The following is a 21,522-nucleotide window of genomic DNA, read 5'->3' as shown; positions in this document are numbered from 1 at the left end:
GCTTTTGTGCACTATTCCACCACTGGATTGCTTACATAGAAGTTGGCGAGTCCGTTAAGAATGCAGAGTCCAGAGGCCGGCCCCATGGCCGAGTGGTTAAGTTCGCACAGTCTGCTTCGGAGGCCCAGGGTTTCGCGGTTTTGGATCCTGAGTGGAGACCTATAGCCTCTCATCAAGCCATGCTGAGATGGCATCCTGCATAGCAGAACTAGAAGGACCTGCAACTAGTATATGTACAGCTATGTACTGGAGGACTTTGGGGAGAAGAAGAAGAAGACAAAAAAGATTGGTAACAGATGTTAGCTCAGGGCCAATTTTTTTGGGAAAAAAAAGAACGCAGAGTGCCTCACCATGGCATTTCACCCTTTGGTTCAAGGGATGGGAATTCTCCCTGCTCTGGTGGTTGAGTGGGGGATCCTGGGTGTGGGGATCTGCAGTGGGGGTGCATATTTTGTCTTTTTGTGACTAGGCTGGAGGCACATGGTGGAATCTTGAATACCTAAACACAAGGGGTCTCATGCATACTCTTTCCACCCGCTTAATCCTTATTGCTTTGTTTTAGGGCCTGGCCATTTCAACAGGAAAACGTAGCTCTATGAAATCACATTGCCAGGGTAACCCTACCAACTCATCCCCATAGAAGAAGATTCTCCATCCTGCTAGGACTGAGAGAATGTTCAGGGTGTCTGGAATCCAACAGGTCCTGGTTAAACACCAACACCCCAGCCTCCCATTCCACATATACTGCTGAGCGCCATAGCATCGTTCCTCTTTCCTCCACAGATGATCAAGCAGGTGATCTCTGACATCCCTAGCCCTTTGCCTTCTCTGATCCCCTGCACGGAACCCTCAGTTTTGGCCAACAGACCGGAAACACAGTCATTGGCTCTCCTTAGTAACTCAGGACACTGTGCTCCCAGGACTGCCCATCCATGGCTGATTTGGTTCCCTGCCACGATATCCTGAGGCTGTAGGGCTGGATTCACTCAAACTGCAGAGCAGATGCAGTGTGCTGACCTGCCAAGTTTGAATTCTGTCTTCATGAACAGTTTTTAATAACAATATATTAAAATTGAAGAGATGCAGGTGAAATATGGAAAAGGTACAAATAGGAGGAGAGAGAAGGCGTCTTGATATCCACAAGACAGAAAGTCCTTCCACCATGAATCACCCACCTTTCATCCCAGGATCTGTTGCTTCCACTCTCCCACTGTACCCTGCCCCCTCCCCCTCTTCCCTTTCCCCCCCTCCTCCTCTCTATCCCCCTTGCCTTTCCCCTGTTCCTTGTTTTCTCTGTTTTTGCCCTTTCCTTCTATGTGATGAGCCTCTTGATCTTTTCCCTATCATTGCAACCTGATCCTACTTGCTACTGTTTGCTGCACCTGCTGTCTTTTTGTTCCCTCCGTCTGCTCTATTTTCTTTCTCTCTCTTTACAGGACTCTCTTCTAGTGCTTCACCTCCTGCTCCACTTTTTTCTGTAGTCTACCTGTGACAGGGCACAGAATAAAGAGATGCTAAACTTTGCTCTGCTTTCTGTGCTCTCCAGAGAGACGTCCATAGACATAGCAGTCATAGCTGACTCATACTCATACAATCATACAGGTAAGATGGCTCCTGCTCTGTATTTATGTACAGTTTACCAACCCAGACACCTGGCTGCACTCTGTGAACAGTCATTCTGAAATACCTCAAAAAGACCCTCACAGATTCCACGCCAACCTCCTCATATCTACTCACACTTACGTATTTTGTGTTCTTCTTGATCTGGATTCTGGTGAGAGGAGTACTCTGAGTTGTCAAATTTCATAGAGCTATGTCCTTATGAAACATACACATTTATCGACAGAGTTGTTTGTAATTGATAAATTTAAAAGACTCTCAAGGACCATAGCGAGAATTTTTATATTCATCTTAAGTGTAAGAGGAAGCCACCAATGTATTTGGCTAGTGAGAGCAAGGCTGAACATTTCCCCCCAACCCCACCCTCCACCAAAAAAAAATTGTCTTCAGTATTGACAATGCAACTCGTGGGAAAAGCCTTTTGAAACTGGCAAAGTGTCTATAGGAGGGAAGAAGCTCTTGGGTAGTAAGTGTTGGGACACAGCATTCTAAACAACCCTCATCCCAGACCTTGGAGCAAAAATTCAAAGAGAAGTGAGTCCTCACTACCAAGAATGTGAACTTGAAGCCTACAGTATCACCCCTTGTCCAGGCTCATTTCCTCTGCCTTTGATCTTTCTAGTAAGATGAGTTTCCTTCCCCGCCTAATCTTGGAGCCCTCACTGTCCCTTGCAGGGACTTGGAAGTAGTAACTTATCGTGGGGAGTTACTGTGTAAGTCTGCACTGGGCTCTAGTTTGGAGCTCACAACAAAGGCAAACAGGGAGCAAAATCCATTGAAGGAGAAAGTGTGGATTTAGGATAAGGTGAATAGAGTTTTTAAGAGCCACCCTGGGTAAACTAAAGATGGGCAAGATAAAGCACTAAAGGAAAAAGAGAAAAAACAGCCGCCACTATTGGGAATAAAGAGGAGGCTTAGAGTATTGTAAAACGATTAAAACTCTATCTGCGTGTTCCTGAAAGCCATTGTTCGTAGCTTTGTCAACTGAGATAAGAGTGCATTTTATTTTTGTTAGCATTTCATGTAATCTTCACTTCACTGACATTAGGCCTACAATCACAGGTGTTCTGGAGTAAACTGAAGCCATTGCTAAAGGGCTAGGGTAGGACGAGGCCTAGGGTAATTTATGCTTTGATCGGAACAACAGGACATTATTTGTTTGTTTCGCCATTAAATCTCCTCTTGTTTGTACATCAAACATGTCCTACTGAGAACATTCTACACTTGAAATTGTGGAGGGAAATGGTATAAAATACACTATGTTGCACACATCCTAAAAAATAAGTGAAAAAAAGTGTGCCAAAATATAATATACAGCCCATTTCTAAGTTTCCCCAGGGTCTGCCATCACTCTCTGATTGCTGTTCATATAGGAAAAGAGGTCGAAGTGAAAGGCGATATGGGACCAAGGCCAGGTACAATGGTCTGAGCAGCAGTAAGCTCAAATGCATGAATGAGTCTTTGAATGTCCTGAGCTCAGACCAGCATGAACCTCGGGTATCTAGAATCCGTTGCTCTGGGCCACAGATACTTGGGATGGGGACATTTGGGCTGATGCACTCAAAAATCTTAAGACACCAGATTCCCAGCAACCTTATGATCCCACAGAATTGGTCTACTCTTCCTTATTAAGAGTTAGCATTTTCCCTTTGCTTGAAGAAGACACAGAGGCCACACCAGCGCTGAGCTGATACCTATACCTGGAACTGAACGCAGAAGAGGATTGGTTCACAGGTGAGATGACCCTGGTAAACACCAGGGTAAGTTTATATGATGAAGATTTCACCAGTCCTTTCTTAGTAGGACTCAATGCTGTCTTTGTAACTGTACCTTGGAGCAAAGAGAGTAAGTAAGCATTTTAAAGACTGTAGGACACAGGTCAGAATTGCCTTTGATATTTGAAGCACCCAAGGATCATCCGGAATCCTTGTTTGATTGGGATCGTATGCGATCCAGGGAATTAATGGAGTCCTGGTCCTAAAGCAGATCACACTGTGTCTACTACATTTACAGACACATCCTGTGGTTTGGATCATGGTCTCCAAACGTATAACTGGGATAGCTGTAAATGGTGATTGGCATAACCACTACATTGACGTTTTTCCTCTCTAAAGGATATCTTAATGATTAAGACCAAGTGGAAGCCTCTGAAATTGACCCCCTGGCCAAGGTAATAAAACAACATCATAATTTGGGTAGAAAATCAGAAATCAGAAATTTAGAAATTAGAAAATTAGAAATCAGTGATACTATCATCATCCTAAAGAAAGAATGAGGGACCGGCCCAGTGGTGTAGTGGTTTAGTTTGCACATTCCGCTTCAGCAGCCTGGGGTTCACCAGTTCATATCCTGGGTGTGGACCTCCATACTGCTCATCAAGCCATACTGTGGCAGCATCCCACATAGAAGAACTAGAAGGGCGTACAGCTAGGATATTTAACTATGTTCTGGGGATTTGGGGAGAAAAAGGGAAATAAAAAGAGGGAAGACCAGCAACAGATGTTAGCTCGAGGCCAATCTTCCTCACCAAGAAAAAAGAAAGAAAGAAAGAAAGAAAGAATAAGTTAAAGTCCCCAGTATATTTGCATTTAAATTCCCAATATGATTCTTAAAAATACAGTTCATGGGAGGCTGCTGCACCGTGGTAGAGACAGACCCAGTGCTATGTGGCCAGAAGTGGGTGTGGTCAAACCTCCAAGTCATAGGTTCAAGCCAGCTCAACAAAAATTTATCAAAAGATGCAAGTTCCGCACCCAGGATTGAGTGTGAACAGATGTTGAGGGCAAAAAAAAAGCTGCTTGAGCAGGTAGCCCAGAACCATCTCATATGGTAGTATTGCGCCAAAGCTTTTGTCTTCACTCACAACTTTTGACCACCTCATGGACAAAGGCAAACCCAGACTGCTTAATAGATGGGTTGGCTTGGTATGTTGAAACAGGATGAATATGGTTGGCTGCCATACGATACGCCAACTCAAGGGTGATCTTGAAAGAAAGGAGTGAGAGAAAAGTTCTCCCAATATAGGCAGGATAAGGAAGTTCTCCTGGTCATATGGTTTCTGCGGAAAGAGAAGTGACCTGAAGTTAAAAGATATATGTATTGATTCACTAGGGCTATCATAACACAGTACCACAGACTGGGTGACTTAAACCACCAAAATGTATATTTTCTCACAATTGTGGAGGCTAAAAGTTAAGATCAAGCTGTTGGCAGAGTTGGTTTCTTCTGAGGGCCTCTCTCCTTGGCTTGTAGATGATGGTCTTCTCCTTGTGTCTTCACGTGGTCTTCTCTCTGAGTGAGTCTGTGTGCTAATGTCCTGGGTTTTTTTAAATAAAGATACCAGTCATATTGGATTAGGGCCCACCCTAAAGACCTCATTTTACCTTGATTAGCTCTTTAAAGACTTTATCTCTAAAGACAGTCACATTCTGAGGGACTGGGGGTTATGACACTAACATATGAATTTGGGGGGTACACCATTCTGCCTATAACTATATATGAACTCATAGGCGGTGGCAAACGGATGTTCCGGTCCATTTCCATCTGCAGTTGATTGCAGGTCCAGATGGCATCACACGAAGAGGAAAATCCACCCAGCCAACCCATGGAATCATGAGAAGTAATAAAATGATGGTTGCCAATGTAATCAAATTTATAAGGGAAATAGACACACAATGCAGCACGCACATTTCAATCACATAGTCTAAAGACTTTTCATGAATAAATACACCATGTAACAATACCTCAATCAAGATGTAGAGCGACAACATAAATACTGCAATTCTCTCAGACCCCCAGGAGTTCATCATTTTTCTAAGCCAGCTTCAGACAAACATGGACGTAATTTCTATCACTATAGATTAATTTTGCATATTCTGAAATTTCATATAAATATGTTAACACAGGTTAAATGTTTTCTTTCTCTCAGTGAATACTTTTAAGATTCATTCATGTTGTTGCCTGTACTGTTAGTTCCTTCTCTTTCTTGCTGGTTACTGTGACATTGTATGAATAAATCAAAATTTTGTTTGTTCCTTCAGTTACTGATAGAAAATTATTTTTTCCCAGGATTTTGGCCATTATGAATAAAGCTGTTATATACATTCATTACAGCTGTCTTTCTTGTCATATATTTTCATTATTTGTGTAAATAGTAAGGCCGTCGATCATATGATAATTGAATCATTAACTACATAAGAAATTGTTGGACTTTTTCAAATTGGTTGCAATATTTTATCCTCCCGAGAACAATTTAGAAGCCTTTCAGTTACTTCAAATCCTTGTCAACACTTGGTATTGTCAGTCTTTTTAGTTTTAGTCATTGTAGTGAATATGAAGTGGTATCTTACAGAAGTTTTATTTATATTTTTCCAATAGTAAGTATTTGTGGTCTGTTGACCATTCATATATCACGTTTTATGTAGCATCTATCCCAATATTTTTCCCATTTATATTTTTTATTTTTCCTTTTATTCTTGAGTGGTAAGAGGTTTTTAATTTCTTTCTTTTTTTCTTTTAATAAATTCAGGAGACAGTACGTTTGTCAGATGTGTGTTTTGCACATAACTCCCCTCTCTGGGGCTTTCTCTTTTATTTTTAGCTTTTGAAGAGTGGGAGTTTTAAACTTTAATGAGGCATAGTTAGCCACTTGGTCTTTTATAATTTTTACTGTTTGTGCCCTAAGAAACTATTGTCTATGCAACTGATAAATTTCATTTCATTTAGGTTCTCACCAGAGAAAGCTAGGAAATATTTTACCTGTGTATACACAAATATTTATAAATACTTTTGTAACTCTGTGTGTGTGTAGCCCTGTAGCCACAGAAAACCTCCCTGTGCCCATATGGTTACCCAAGTCTCTGCCAGGTATGCCATCTGTCCTACAGGTGTTCTCTGTCCCAGATCCTCCTCTGATTCCAAGGTTGGTATTTGGACTCTAGGGAGGGGGAGATCTGGACAATTTATACATGGATTTTTCAGCCTACTCTATGCCTATTAACCACAACTATGCCCACTCAGCTTCAGGATTCTTTGTAGGAGCTCTATCTTATTCTGAGGATTTTAAATAGGAAGACCTGCTTATGGGAAGATTGAAATCGGGGATCTGCATAAGTTAGATGGAGATCGTAGAGGTGTAAATATCAGGCAGTGCCTTTATTCCTGACACTGCATGTAAGTCCGCTCAGATTCTGGGACTGTGCCAGGAGCACCATCTCCCCTGCAGGGCTTCCCCTCCAGAAAGGACCCAGGTACTCTTGGGTACCTTTGGGGCTTGAGGGTAGGGACCATGTGCATTTGAGTTTTAACAAATGGATTTATGTAAAACGACATGAATTTGGTACTCTGGTTGGTAAATTTATTTTCACAGACAATTCTGAGACTACTTTACCTGTTTACTAGGGTTGAACAAACAAGTACATAAGTTATATAAAATGGGAGTCAGGTTCTTATTGTCAGAGAAAAAGGATACAAATAATCAAGGGTCAAGGACTAGAATGAACCCTGTATTACATGTTGGAGACAGCATGGACTCATGTTTATTTTAATATATATGAGAGAGAGAGAAAAAGGTATAACTATGTGTATATACATGAATTAGTATACACACATATATTTCCAACTCTGTCTACTGAGAGGGCCTAGAAGCCATAACACTCCAGTAGCAATGAATAACCCAGTGCCCAGATATGGGTTTCTAAGTTCCACTGTCCAATTCAAAAAAATGGGAGGGGTCTAGCCCAGTGGTGTAGCGGTTAAGTTCACATGCTCTGCTTTGGTGGCCTGGGGTTCGCAGGTTCAGATCCTGGGCACGGACCTACGCATCACTTATCAAGTCAGGCTGTGGCAGGCATTCCACATATAAAATAGAGGAAGTTGGGCACAGATGTTAGCTCAGGGCCAGCCTTCCTCAGCAAAAAGAGGAGGCTTGGTGGTGGATGTTAGCTCAGGGTTAACCTTCCTCAACCCTCAACCAAAAAAAAAAAAAAAAAAAAAAGAAGGGGGTATGGCCAATAGAGTATAGAAAAGGAAAAATCGTGGCTTTACAGTGGAGAAACCTGGCAGACACCACCTTAACCAAGGTATCAATGTTAACACCACCACTGACATAATGTCAATACTATGTACTTGTGATATGGTGCAATGAGAAAAGTACTTCCTCTTTGTGGTATTCTTACCCCAAATTAATATCCCCAGTCTAATCATGGAAATACACCAAACAAACCAAAATTGAGGGACAGTCTATGGAACACCTGACCAGAACTCTGTAAAATTGCCAAGTCGTCAAAAACAAAATTAAACTAAGAAGTTGTCACAGACCAGACAAGGCTGAGGAGACAAGACAACTAATTTCTGCAGTGTCCTGGATTGGATTCTGGAACTGAAAAAAGGAAAAGCTGTAGAATTCTGAACAGAATTTAGCTAATAATATTATAGTCATATTAATTTCTTAGTTTTGATGAATGTGCTGTTGTTACATCAGATGCTATCATTAGGGCAAACTAGGTGAAGGGTATATATGAATCCTCTCTACCATCTTGGCACCTTTTTTTGTAAATCTAATATTATTCAAAAAATTTTAAAAAATAAGTAAAACAAAGAAAGAAAGAAGAGACTATTTTTGGAAGGGCCCTAGATTCTTTTTTTTTTTTGGTGGAGAAGATTGGCCCTGAGCGAACATCCTTGCCAATCTTACTTTATTTTGTATGTGGGATGCCTGCCACAGCGTGGCTTGATGAGCCATGTGTAGGTCCACGCCTGAGACCCGAATCCACAAACCCTGGCCTGCCAAAGCAGAGTGCACAATCTTAACCACTATGCCGCTGGGCCAGCCCCCTAAGTGGATAAATTATGTTCATAGGAACAGTTCAGTCAATTCCCCAAAACAATCATTGGTCAGACCTTATTTTTACCAGAAAGCTGTAAATCCTCTACGATTCCAATCTATGTCCACATGTTATATTTTTATAGTATTTATGGTGCTGTTATTTTTGGAAAGCTGTGTTATTTTAAAAAGTTGTCAAATTTATCAATATTTTCCTTCATGTTTGGTACCTTGTGTGATTTGAAATCCTAAAGATATTCCCCTTTGTGTTCTTATAAAAATTGAAAAGTTTTATATTTTATTCTCAGGACTTTAACATGACGAGGAATGATTTTTATATTTGCAAAGAAGTCTTGATTCTGTGGGAACAAAGAATATCCTTTCCCCCTCACCCAGTGGTTTTTGGTTCTACAAATTATCTGGGGAAGGCCCAGGGCATGTCTGGTGGAGTCTGACCCAAGTCTCTCTGCATTTATTCCTTTGTCTGGACCCAGGGCTCTTGGTTTTAGTAAGATGAGGAAATGTCAGAAGCCTTGGATTGGGAAGGTTTCAGGTCAGGCATGCTGTTGCTGGATGAATAAAAGGTAAGAGATAATTGTAGAATTGAGATGATAAAGGAAATTTGTCCCCAGGGTGGGCTTCGTCAGCTTGGGATTTATTTTTGTAAATTTTATTGATGCATGCACTACTTGCAGAAAGTAAAACTTACGCGAGTAACTCACTGAATACATACAAAGCTAACTCAATTCTGTTAACATTAGCCAGGTCAAGGAAAAGACTACTAAAATCCTAAATTATTTTTATAGCACCAGGGACTGAAGAAGAAGGTGGAAATGGGGTCTGTTGTGGGTAGTTGTTCGGGACACGGGCCCATTCACAGTGACCAGATGCGGAGGGGATACACATGGAAAACATGGACTGGTTTCCCGCCCATATACTGTAGTCACAGTCTCTTTGTTTCCACACACACTCTGTCAAATCAGGTTCAGGACAGGGGCGCCAGCAGCCGATGCAGGGTTGAACCTAGGGGTGGAGGTAGATACAGGACTTGTTGCCACTGCCTTCACACCTCCTATTCACAAACCCCATCCTGAAAAGACAAGGGCAGCAGGGGTCTGAATACAGGTAGAGGCTAAGGGGGATAGTGAGATGGGCCAGGGAACAGGAAGGAAGCAGAGGGAAAGAGAGACCAGGAAACAGAAAGGAAGCGTGGGGGGCGGGGAGGCCAGGGAACAGGAGGAAGGTGAGGGAGCAGAGGTCATTGAGAGAGGGAGATAACAGGCAGGAAGATCTGGGAACAAGAAAATGGGACAAGGATCCATGCCTGGGCCACAGAGAAAAAATACTGAGGAGAACACTCACTTGACATCTGCATCCCATGCTGTATGCTGCCTGGAAACCTAATCTCTGCTCTGTGGTGAGCCGGTACCAGAAATAAACCAGATGACATCTTGTGAAGTGCAGTTTCCCCCTCCTCAGATAGCCTGCAGTGATCAGAGAGCATGGCCTGAGAGTCAGCAGAGTGTGTATGGATGCCCTTGGGAAGGACATGCTATGGGCCCTAGGTAGTCAGCCCCAGAGGATCTGGAAACCCTGAGGCTGGTCCAGTCAGCCATGAATGATGGTCCAGCATTTGCCCAGATCATGAAGAGGGGACCCTTGGTCCTTGTTGCTATAGAGTTGCAGAAGTAGAGTGCTCCATTCACGGGGAGTAGCAAGGTTGAGGGATTGTATGTGGACAGGGGTGCTCACCTGCAATGAGTAATTGTGATTGGAAATTAGTCCTCAGTTCATAACCACAGTCCTCAAATTTCAGGGGTGAGTAGATGTTCTGGATTCTCAGATTTTTCCCGGGAGCCTTGAGTATCTATGATAGGAGGGAAAGAGAGGCTAGGACCTTAGATTTTTTTTTTTTCTAAATATTGGCACCTGAGCTAACAAGTGTTGCCAATCTCTCTGTTTTTTTTCTGCTTTATCTCCCCAAATTCCCCCAGTACATAGTTGTATATCTTAGTTGCACGTCCTGCTAGTTGTGTCATGTGGGATGCTGCCTCAACGTGGCCTGACGAGCAGTGCCATGTCCGTGCCCAGGATCCAAACCAGCGAAACCGTGGGCCACCACAGCCGAGTGCGCGGACTTAACCAAAGCTCGGCCACGGGGCCGGCCCCCAGGACATTAGATTTTCATAGGAGTTGCTGGGCTCCAGTAAACCATCTCATTCCCTTAGCAAGAGCAGATTGGAGAGTCTTGTTTGTTTTGAGGGAAGGAGCTAAGAAGGAAGGAGGTGTTGGGTTTACCTGAGTGACATTGACTTGCAATCCTCGTTTTGTCTTGGTGTCTTTTCCTGGTCCTAATATATCAGCTATTACGACTGAGAGGAAGAAAAAATGGGTCAGAGACCCATAGGTTCATTGATTTAAGATGCCCTCATCCTAGTCTCTTAGAGACAATGTTCAGATCATCATGACTCTCCCACCTCTGCATTTCTACACCCCCTGGGGAGACCCCCCTTGGTGGAGACTCCTCTGGTGTCTCACCAGACTCACCCACATCTGATGTGCAGTAAAATGTCTGAGGGTGCTGAAGTTTACAAATACAAGCACTGCAAGGTGTTGACAGAGCCAGGAGCAAAGGAAAGGCCAGCAGGAATGAGGGATCCATGGTGGGCCCTGGGGGACACCAAGCATAAATCAAAGTATGAACTTTTTCTAGCCCAGCTCCCCCATCCACTTGTAGACAGAAACTGGGCTGGCTGGCTTTGGAGGTCTGTCTACCTCCTTTAATGTCAAGGGACCTAAAAGATTGGGCCCAGCTTCCACAATCTTGTGGATCAGATACACAAAGTCTGTGCCCCACGTCTCAAATGCCTTACCTCTGTCAATCTGAGCTGAGACGTACCACAGCTTCTGCAGAACATCCAGCACCATGAAAAATAAATAGTTGTCTGCATTTCCTTTTCACCCTAGGGCATGTCCATCGGAGGGTACAATCTGATTACTGGGTGTACTAGTCACTTGAACTCGTTTTTCTCTTATTCGCATTTCCATTTCATCCTTCAGGCATATCAACCAGGTAGGTGTGGTCTGATTATTGGGTGTGCTTGTCACTTGGAGTCCTTCTCTGTATGGTTACCCAAAGAGCCACCAACTCCACCCACTCCTGGACAGTATTATGGGCAGAACTGTGTTCCCTAAAATTCACACGTTGATGTCCTAACCCTGGGTCCCTCAGAATGCGACTGTTTTCGGAGAGAGGGTCTTGAAAGAGGGAATTAAGGTAAACTGAGGTCATTAGGGTGGGCCCTAATCCAATATGACTGGTGTCCTTATAAGAAGAGGAGATTAGGACACAGACAGGCACAGAGGGAAGACCACGTGAAGGTACAAGGAGAAGGCAGCCATCTGTAAGCTAAGGAGATACCATCAGAAGAAAACAATCCTGCTGACACCTTGATCTCAGACTTCTAGCCTCCAGAACTCTAAGGAAATACATTTCTGTTGTTCGAGCCACCCAGACTGTGGTACTTTGTTGTGACAACCCTAGAAAACTGACTCCTTTGTTTTATTTTTAAAAGTATATTCAGCGCCTTTATACAATTTAAATTTGCATTAGGATTTTGAGAAAACAAAATCACCTCCAACACCAAATCTACTAAACAAGATTTATCCAGGCACTCAACTTCTATGCCTTCCCCACAGCTCCATTCTCTGCTCCACCCTCTACAGGCTTCCATTTATTATATTATGGTTTACCCTCCCTTATTCTTTTAACTGAACCATCTATAAGCACAGACATAAGCACATTCATCCTCTGTCTTCGGTATAGTTGAACTACACTATATATCTCTTTTGCCATCTTGCCATTTTTATTTTATGGAGTATCTTAAGATGACAACATAGTAATATATACTCTTCATTTTTTATTCAGTTGTATAATTCTCCATGTTGGTATTCTCTGGATTATCCAACTAGTTCCTATTTATTGGTCTTTTTGATGGTTTTTCACTGTTTGCCCTTACAGATAGTACTTCAATGAATAGGCATGTGAATACATCTTTTCTTATATTTGAAAATGTGTCTTTAGAAGTGATTTCTAGAAATAGGATTGGGTTAAGGGCCATTTGCATTTTATTTTTTCTGCGACTAGTCCATATCTTGCCCTATTTTTTCTATAGAGTTGATTGACTTTTCCTCTGTTTTTAGGATTTACGTATTAAACATATTAACTTTTCACGGTATGATTGCAAATATTTTTCTCATATAACATTTTACTCCTCTTGAATTAAAAAATTTTTTTTGAATGTAATCAGTTTAACAGTGCTTTGATTTACTGATTCTATAGTTATCGAAGGTTTCCCATACTAACAAGGATAGTGGATTGTACCCATGGTTTCATCGATCAGTTGCATAATTTCACTTTCTATATTTAGATCTCTAGCCCATTTGGAATTTCTCTTAATATCAGTATAATGCACAGAGAAAATTTTGTCTTTGTCTTTATGGATATCCATTTAACCCAATACTTCTACTACAAAGATATCTTTTCACTACTTAATCAAGACGTCACCATTGTCATATGCTAAATTTCCATCCGCATTTGAGACTATACCATGATTTTCTGTTCTATTCAATTTGCCTGTGTCTATTCCTTCATCAATACCACATTACAGAGACTTTAAAACAGAATTGAGTATATTCTAGATGTTTTAATATTCTTCTAGAGAAGAATTTTTTTTTCATTTTTTGCTTTTTTCAATGGCTAGAGGATACCCCTATCTTTTTGCCTCCATGTGCCTTTATTTTCCATCTTCAAAGCCAGCAATGGCTAGTTCAGTTTTTCTCACGTCACAGTACACTGGCTCTACTGCCTTCTTCTTCCACATTTAAAAGATCTCTGTGAGTACGCTGGCTCCTCTCTGATAAGTGAGGATAATCTCGTTAGTTTTAAGTCGGCTGATTCACAAACTTAATTCCATCTGCAACATTAATTCCCCCTTAACATTTACAGGTTCCAAGGATGAGGATGTGGTTATCTTTGGAGGGACATTATTTTGAGTACCATAGGGGTGAACACACACAGACAGACAGACAGACACATACACACACACACACAGGTTCTTCCTATCCCAGGACATAGAAATTCGGAGCTCCACCAGACACACTCCATCCCTTTCCCCTTTGTGAGGCATTTCATTAGAATACTATCCTCAGGCAAAATGAGCCACATTGCTGTATTTCAAGAAAGGGATAGTCACTTAATTGTTCTATTTTTCAACTTTATTGCATAAAATAGTCACTATTTTCTCTTAGTCTGGCTTGGTTTTTTTTCCTCTCACAGTGTCTTTTAAATAACTGAAGTATTTTCTTTTAATTAAGTGAAAGTCATTTTTAAAACACTTCCTGCTTTTTGTGTCCAGTGTAGGAATTCTTGCCTATGCCAAGGTTGCCAAAATGTTCTGTTTTCTTCTAGACGTTGTAGGCATAAACTTTTACACTTATGTCTATGATCCATTTTGAGTTAATTTTTGTGTTTGGCCTGGGGACAGAATCAAAGTTAATTATTTCACATAGAACATCAACTTTGTTCTGGCATAATTTCTCGAAAAGACCCATTTTCTTCATTGTATCACCTTGGCATCTTTGTTGAAAATCAACTCATCCTATGTGTGTGGGTTGTTTCTGGATATTTTCTGCCATGATCTACATATCTATTTTCACGCTAATACCCTATTTTGTTACTATAGCAATGATATACTTGAAACTTGGTAGTGCGATTCTTTCAAATGTTTCCTTTTTCAAAGCTAGTTTGGCTATTTCCATTGCATGTAAAGCCCATTGCATATATATTTCACATACTGCTGGTCAATATCTATGAAAATGCCTGCGTGGCTTTGACTGGGATTGATTTGAATCTAGAAATGATTTTAAGGAAAACTGACGCCAGTATTGAGTCTTCTGACCCATGAGCATTTCATATCTCTCCATTTATCATACCATTTTAAATTTCTCTCTGCAATGTTTGGTATTTACAGTGTTATGAATCGGGCACATATTTTGTTAAATTTGTTGTTAACTAGTTCTTATTTTTATGCTTCTGTAGCAGGTATTAATTTTTAATTTCAATTTGTAATTATTCCTGTCATATAGAAATACAAGTGAATTTTGCATATAGCTCTTGTCTCTGCAACCTAGCTAAATTCACTTATCAGTTATAGTATATTTTCTTCAGATTTCTAAGAAATTTTACATATAAGATTATGTCATCTGTGAGTAAAGACAGTTTTTCTTATTTGTTTCTAATCGCTATGACTTTTATTTCTTTGAAGTGCTGTATAGACTGACTGGAACTTTTGTTACAATGAAGAATAGATTCGATGAGAGTAGAACCATGTACCCTGTTGCTAACCTTAAGGGGAAATGACTGTCTTTCACAATTTAGTATGATGTTAGTTGTAGGGCATTATTATACATTGTTTAATAAGTTAATGTTCTCTTCTATTGCTGTGTTGCTGTGAGATAGTATCAAGAATGATCATTGAAGTTTGCCAGATTCTTTTTCTGCATCTACTTATATAATTAAACAGGTTTTCTTTAACCATTTATTTGGTTAATGTGGTGGGTTGACATTATTTGGTTTTCCTAAAGATAAACCAACTTTGCTTTTGGTACCTAAATCCCAATCCTTCACATACTGCTACATTTAACTTGCTAATGTTTTCTTATGGAATTTGTGTGCATATTCATGAGAAATATTCATGTTAGGGGTGTTTTTTTGCATTTTCTTTTATTTCTGTGTCAGGATAATTTTTCAATGACAAAATAATTTAAGAAAAGATTTATTTCTCCGTTATTTTCTTAAAGAGTTTGTGAATGAATGTATTGTTTCTTCCTTAAGCGCTTGTTAGAATTAACCAGTGAAGCAAAGTTTATTTGTATTGTAAGAAAAATTCAGTATACAAAGTCAATTTCTTTAATTGATACAGTGTTACTGAAATTTTCTACTTTTTCTTGCATGTATTTTAGAATTTTTTATTTTTCAAGAAATTTGTCCAATTCACCTAAGCTTTCAAATTTATTAGCATAAAGTTCTTTACAATATTCCCTTTTTCTACTTTTACGTATGTAAGATCTGTAGTGATGTTCTTTTATCACTTAAGATAATGGTAATCTGCACATTTTCTAATTTTTCCTTGATTAATATACCTACTGGGTCATCAATTTGATTGCCCTTTTAAAAAAACAATCTTTTGGTTTAGTTGATATTCTCTATTTTTCTTTTGCTTTCCATTCACATTTATTGTTTTTCTCCTCTTGAGTTTTAATATAATATATATATTTTTTCCAACATCTTAAGGTAAAAGCTTAGGTTATTGATATTAGACCTTTCTTCTTTTTCTAATATAGGCATTTAAAGCCATAAATTATACTCTCAGCACTCTTCTTCTCTTTCCCACAAATTTTGAAATGTTCTGGTTTAGTTTTATTCAATTCAAAAATATATTCTAATTCCCTCTATGATTTCCTCTTTGACCCATGGCTTATTTGAAAGTGTCTTGTTTAATTCCTAAATATCTGGAAATTTCCAAATAACTTCTGTTATACATTTAATCCTCTGTGGTCTGAAAACACAGTCTGTCTGACTTGAATCCTTTTAATTAATCAAGATTTATTTTACGTCACGTCATATCATCTATATTGGAGAATGTTCCATTTCTAATTGAAAAGTATTTGTATTCTGCTGTTGTCTGGTGGAATGATCTGTGATTCTTCAGTAGGTCATGTTAGTTGATAGTATGGTTCATGTTTTCTAAATATTCAGTAATTTTCTGTTTATTTGTAAGATACTGAGGGGAGAAGCTGAAATATCTGATATATATATAATTAATAGAATATTATAGAATATGATTTAGCAAAATCATGTTAGTAGCTTGAAATTGGCAATGAGATGATGAAAGTATTTATTCCATGGAAACCGGCAAATGCTAAAGAACAGGGTTCTCCACGAGTTCTGGTTATGAACTGTGTACTACCACAGCACCGGACAACTCCTACAGAAAGGAAGAAGAGACCCCACTTCTGATCTCCCCAACTCACCTAGAAACAGTGCTCCTTCTTGCTTGGTGAGTGTGTGTATAAGACTTGGCAGATGGGGACAGGGACAAGATCTTTCATTGCAGGGGAGAGAGCAGCAGCATTGAGAAGCATTTACTGAGGATTCACTATGTTGCCCACCAGCGATATTAACAATCATAGAGGAAGGCTGGCTTTTTGCTTCTTCAACTCTCTAGCATCTTTCAGTTCTCATTATGGTAATGTGTTTGCCTAGTGTTTTAAGTATTACTCCTGACACATCTAATAGTCATTGATCCTTGATCCACCTATCATAGCAAATATTATCTAACCATGGTCTATCCTTGCTTGTCCCCATCTACCATGTATCTTGGAGCAAAGATGGACAGGGACATTGTGTCACACTGGCTGGGCAATACACACCAACTTGTCACTGTAACATCTAATGTTTCATCCACTAGTTTGAGTACCAAGAACTTAGTTTCACCATGAAATTGCTTTATGATAAGGAAGTCTTTTTGATTCAATTCTTTTCTAAAAAATTAGAATGGTGTGCTAAGTGGCTTTTAGTTCTTACAGGGGAACTTTTTTTTTTAATAACTTTTATAACTATTGAATATAGAGCAACACTAAATCCCTTAACATTTAGTAAAGCTGCTTTTGAACAGCTAAGCTCAACTTTGAGCTGGAAAACTTGGAATTTGACCACTTTGCTATGTTTCACCTAAAGAAGGGCAATTAATCTGAGTAAAGGCAAAAGTATTGATTAATACATTAAAAGGTGGAGAGTTTTACATTGTGTAAATTGAGTGACAAAGAAAGTTTGATAGAGTGAGCAAAACAAAACTATGAGGGAGTGATGAGGAAGGAAGTTTTGAATTTATTTTTAATTTTTATTTTTACGTTTGCTTTGTTGAGCACACGAATAGCATCCATACATCAGTGGTTGGTTGAAGTGTTAATTATTGTGTGCCTAATATAAGCCAGGCTCCGAGGAAACTGGGAACAAAGTCGGTCTTTGCCCTCAAGGATTCCAAGGTAATAGGAAGGTTGTGTTGGTGATGGTAGGTGGCTAGGAAGTGTATCACAATAGTGTGACAAGTGCATTAAGACCCATGACGGCACCTTATCAGGTCTTGAGGTGGGATAGAGCATGAGATGAATTTAGTCTAGGCTTTAAATTTAGGGAAATATGGGAAGAGTAGTAGTAGAACAAGACTTTTAATAGTTACTCACTATGTTTTGGTGGAATCACATCTAGAACGGGAGCTAAAATTGACTTGGCTGGTGACAAAGAACCTATCTCTCCACTGTTGTTTCATATATCCATAAGATAAAAAGAGCAAGTGAAAAAAATTTAAGATCTTGTTTCTTTGTAAATTTTTTTTATATTATCAAAGACATGAAAAGAAATCAAAGACACAGAAAGTGAAAAGATTCTGTGGGTCAAAAGATAATATAGACACCATGACCATAACAGTCAAGAATGAGCTTAAGTATTAATAATTAACATTCAAAACTTAGAAATAAAGCAAAAGATGGCAGCATGTCCTTTTAAAGTCACACTAGGTCGTCCTTTAGAAGGTCTCATCCAAGAACTATTTAATTATCTAAGACAATGCACATGTATTTTACTTAGTTCTTTATTATTTGATGGGAGCATTGATGGTATGGTTTTATAAGTTAAGTTTTAGATTTCTGTCTGATCAGAGGTTTAAACTCCAAAGGTTTTTGTTTCTGGACTCAAAGAACATTAACCAGTTTTGTATCTAGCAACAAACTCATTTTGGCTTTCTCTTGTTCCTTGAATTTTACTTTGAACCAGGTGTGTCATCTGATTGAGTCCCTCATTTACTAATAAGTTGCATTAAATCGTTGGCGTGTCCTTATTTTGTGTTTATATGAGGGTCATGTTTTTAATTTTTCTAAATTATCCTTCAACAAAAGTCGTTACTTTCCTAGTGTAGTCCAACAGGAAATACTGATGTTTTTAGACATTATTTGACGATAGACCACTCACAGCCTCTATGTTAGAGTAACCTGAAAGTCAAATGTGCTGTTGGCTTACAAACTGGGTCAAAAATCTAAGATTCCCAATGGATTCTACCCCAAAGATGCGGCCCTAGAAATACAATGGTCCACCATCACATCAAGATCAAATCTTACTGTTGAGTGAAAAATCCATTATTTTTGTTCTAGCACTGTTTTTATATGTACACACAAAAAATTTTGAAAGGATAATCACCATATCTCAGAGCAGGAAGGTATGAAATTATAAAGGACTTCCATTTCCCACTTTATACAAATGTATCATTTAAATATTTGAAAATGAGCATATATTTGCTTTAATAAAACAATAAAAATTAAAATGATAAAAATATCCCACACTAAAAAAATGGCAATTTCATATGACTTATGATATTAATTCTTCCTACTGTAACCCTTTGCAATCATCATGGATAATTTGGAACAGAATAGCCCACTTAAATGTTTTCTTCCACCGGATGAATATTTAAAGCTCTATAATACCACTGTCAGCAGCAACGTGCCCCGCCCCCCCCCCAATCCATTGAACCAATACAGTGTATCATGTTTAGGAGATGTTTGATACATATTATCTCATTCAATCCTCAGCACTCTTTTTGAAGGGATACAATTACCCTATTTTAAAGACAGGTAAACTGAAACTTAGAAAGGTTGAATTATTTAGTCAAGTCAAACTGGAATTTGCATCTCAGACTTCGCAGCACCAAGTTCCGTGCCTCATCCACTATTCCACACCATCTCTGCTCCACCATAGTGTTCATATTGAAATGCAAAAACATGAGCAGTTTTCCAGAATGCAAGGCCACAATCAGCTCATTATTTCTTTGGATAAATCTAATCTGGTCACTAAAAACTCAGAAGGTGTAAATTGCATAACAATGATGGGTGAGCGCCTCTGATTTCACAGGTCTCTGGGTACCTGATCTTTTTCCCTGTGGAAGTAATGAGGCCAGTCAGCATCATCATTCTTCAAAGAATTAGAAAACAAGAAGGAGCACAAAATCATTTCCAAGTCACCTGCTGCCTGTTAAATAAGATTTGAATGGATTTTCTAATGTTTCAAAGTACTTCCTTGCAGACGGCTAAGAAATTCATAAAACCAGCCATGAGAGTTATATTGCCTGTAAGTGTAAACAGTTATGATAGAGGAGTAACTGCCTACACCCAGAGAGCCTTTTAAGAGGAGGCCGATAAGAGTTTACACATCTCAGAGAGAGGGAAAAGGGCCCCTTTGATCATTCTCATGCAAATCCCCAACAGCTGACAGAAAGCTTCTTTAGGTTGTGCCATATTTTCTTTTTAAAATGCATATGGAACAACCAGCTTAGAGGCGATGCTTTCCATTTGAAGACTTTTTTTTTTTTTTTTTTAAATTGGGGACAATTATGGGAGCTAGACTCTTCCTCTTCTTAAATAGAAATTTTCTCTCTACCTTTTCCTCTGGAAAATTCCTTTAGAGGGAAAGACAGCAAAACAATGCAATTAGCTTCTGGGTTTGTTCATCAGAAGAGCTCAAAGTCCCCTCTTCTATCTCCCCATCCTGTCTGTAATCAGAAATAAGAAGCACAAAACGTCAGCACCAGCTGCCTCATTTCCTATTCCCTGGATTTCAATAGAGACATACCAAGTCATCTCCTGACTCAGCGGAAGGAGGGGGAGAGCTGCAGTTCAGAGCCCCTTTTTGGTTTAATTTTTTGTGACCTATTTCTCCAAGCACAATCCCTCTACTTCTCTGATCCCTGTGATGGGTCATTGGTTATTAGGTGAGGTGGGATCCTTATTGGTTTCTTCACTCTGGCCTCTCTCCAGTTATTTGGAACAGTGATATAATCCTGCACGGTATAGTGGTACTCCCCAAGCGGATAGGGAGGCAGGAACACCTTTGCTTAAGCCCCTCTCTCAGCCTAAAATGCCCCACTTTCCTTCTTCCACCTATTTCTTCAAGGTACAGCTTGACCACTACCTCTTCCTCTGACAGACTCTCATTCCCACCAGCACGCATCGCAGAACTTTTCAGAACTATTCACAATAGCCCAGACATGGAAGCGACCCAAGTGCCCATCAACTGATGAATGGATAAAGAAGATGTGGTATATATACGCAATGGAATACTACTCAGCCATTAAAAAGACAAAATTGTCGCATTTGCAGCAACATGGATGGACCTTGAGGATATGATATTAAGCTAAATAAGCCAGACAGAGAAAGACAAATACTGCATGATTTCACTCATACCTGGAAGATAAACAAACACATGGACAAAGAGAACAGATTAGTGGTTAGCAGAGGGGAAGGGGGTCGGGGGTCGGGCCAAAGGGGTAGAGAGGCACACATATATATGGTGAAGGAAAAAAATTAGACTATTGGTGGTGAGCACAATGCAGTCTATACAGAAACTGATAAATAATAATGTACACCTGAAATTACACAATGTTATAAACCATTATGACTTCAACAAAATAATGGGAAAAAATACAGAACTTTTGACAAACTTAGCCATCAAGTTTAAGAGACTGGGGCTTAATTGTTCTTTAATTATTTTTGGATAATTCAGCTTTCGTTTGCTTATTTCTTCATTGATTGAACATGTAGTCCCTGGGGTTTTCTGGGAGATGGATTGAAGATGAGGAACACACAGTCCGTGCCCCTGTAAGGACTGCCAGCTTCTTGGGAATGGCAGACAAGCCAATGAGGTCTGCAGCTCAGTATGATAATTCTCCTCAAATTCAACTTGTTCCGACCTGAACCTTGTCTCCTTCGCTCAAACTCATGTTTTCTCTTCGTTGATAGCAATAGCAGTCAGTCCCAAAGTGACTCAAGTCTGCCTCCTTGGGGTCACCCTTGCCTCTGCCTTCTCCCCGTGCTCAGGTCCAGTTATTAATAACCAAGTCAGCACCCCCGGAACCTGATGAGCACTGCTGGGCCCTCACCCACACTGTCCATTCTGCCAGAATATTCTCCTT

The 21,522-nt window shown here is 39.7% G+C and overlaps 1 protein-coding gene across 2 annotated transcripts in view; it reads right to left on the bottom strand.

Moving 5' to 3' along the window:
- Positions 1-8,459: 8,459 nt before the first annotated feature.
- Positions 8,460-21,522, bottom strand: part of LOC106834828 (metalloproteinase inhibitor 1-like) — a 37,432-nt gene continuing 24,369 nt past the window's right edge. Inside the window, exons 2-6 of one of the 2 annotated variants that reach the window (XM_044761580.2) lie at positions 10,991-11,113; positions 10,742-10,815; positions 10,196-10,310; positions 9,806-9,927; positions 8,460-9,533 (exon numbers count right to left, since the gene is read on the bottom strand). In XM_044761580.2, the coding sequence (XP_044617515.1) occupies positions 9,516-9,533; positions 9,806-9,927; positions 10,196-10,310; positions 10,742-10,815; positions 10,991-11,113 (452 nt within the window). In that variant the 3' untranslated portion in view covers positions 8,460-9,515. The remainder of the gene's footprint in view (positions 9,534-9,805; positions 9,928-10,195; positions 10,311-10,741; positions 10,816-10,990; positions 11,114-21,522) is intronic. The other variant, XM_044761578.2, reaches the window with a different exon arrangement.

Source organism: Equus asinus, chromosome 28, assembly GCF_041296235.1.
Source record: "Equus asinus isolate D_3611 breed Donkey chromosome 28, EquAss-T2T_v2, whole genome shotgun sequence".
Classification (NCBI taxonomy): Eukaryota; Metazoa; Chordata; class Mammalia; order Perissodactyla; family Equidae; genus Equus; species Equus asinus.
The sequence above is the reverse complement of the archived record's forward strand: the minus strand, read 5'-3'. Positions and strand labels throughout refer to the sequence as shown.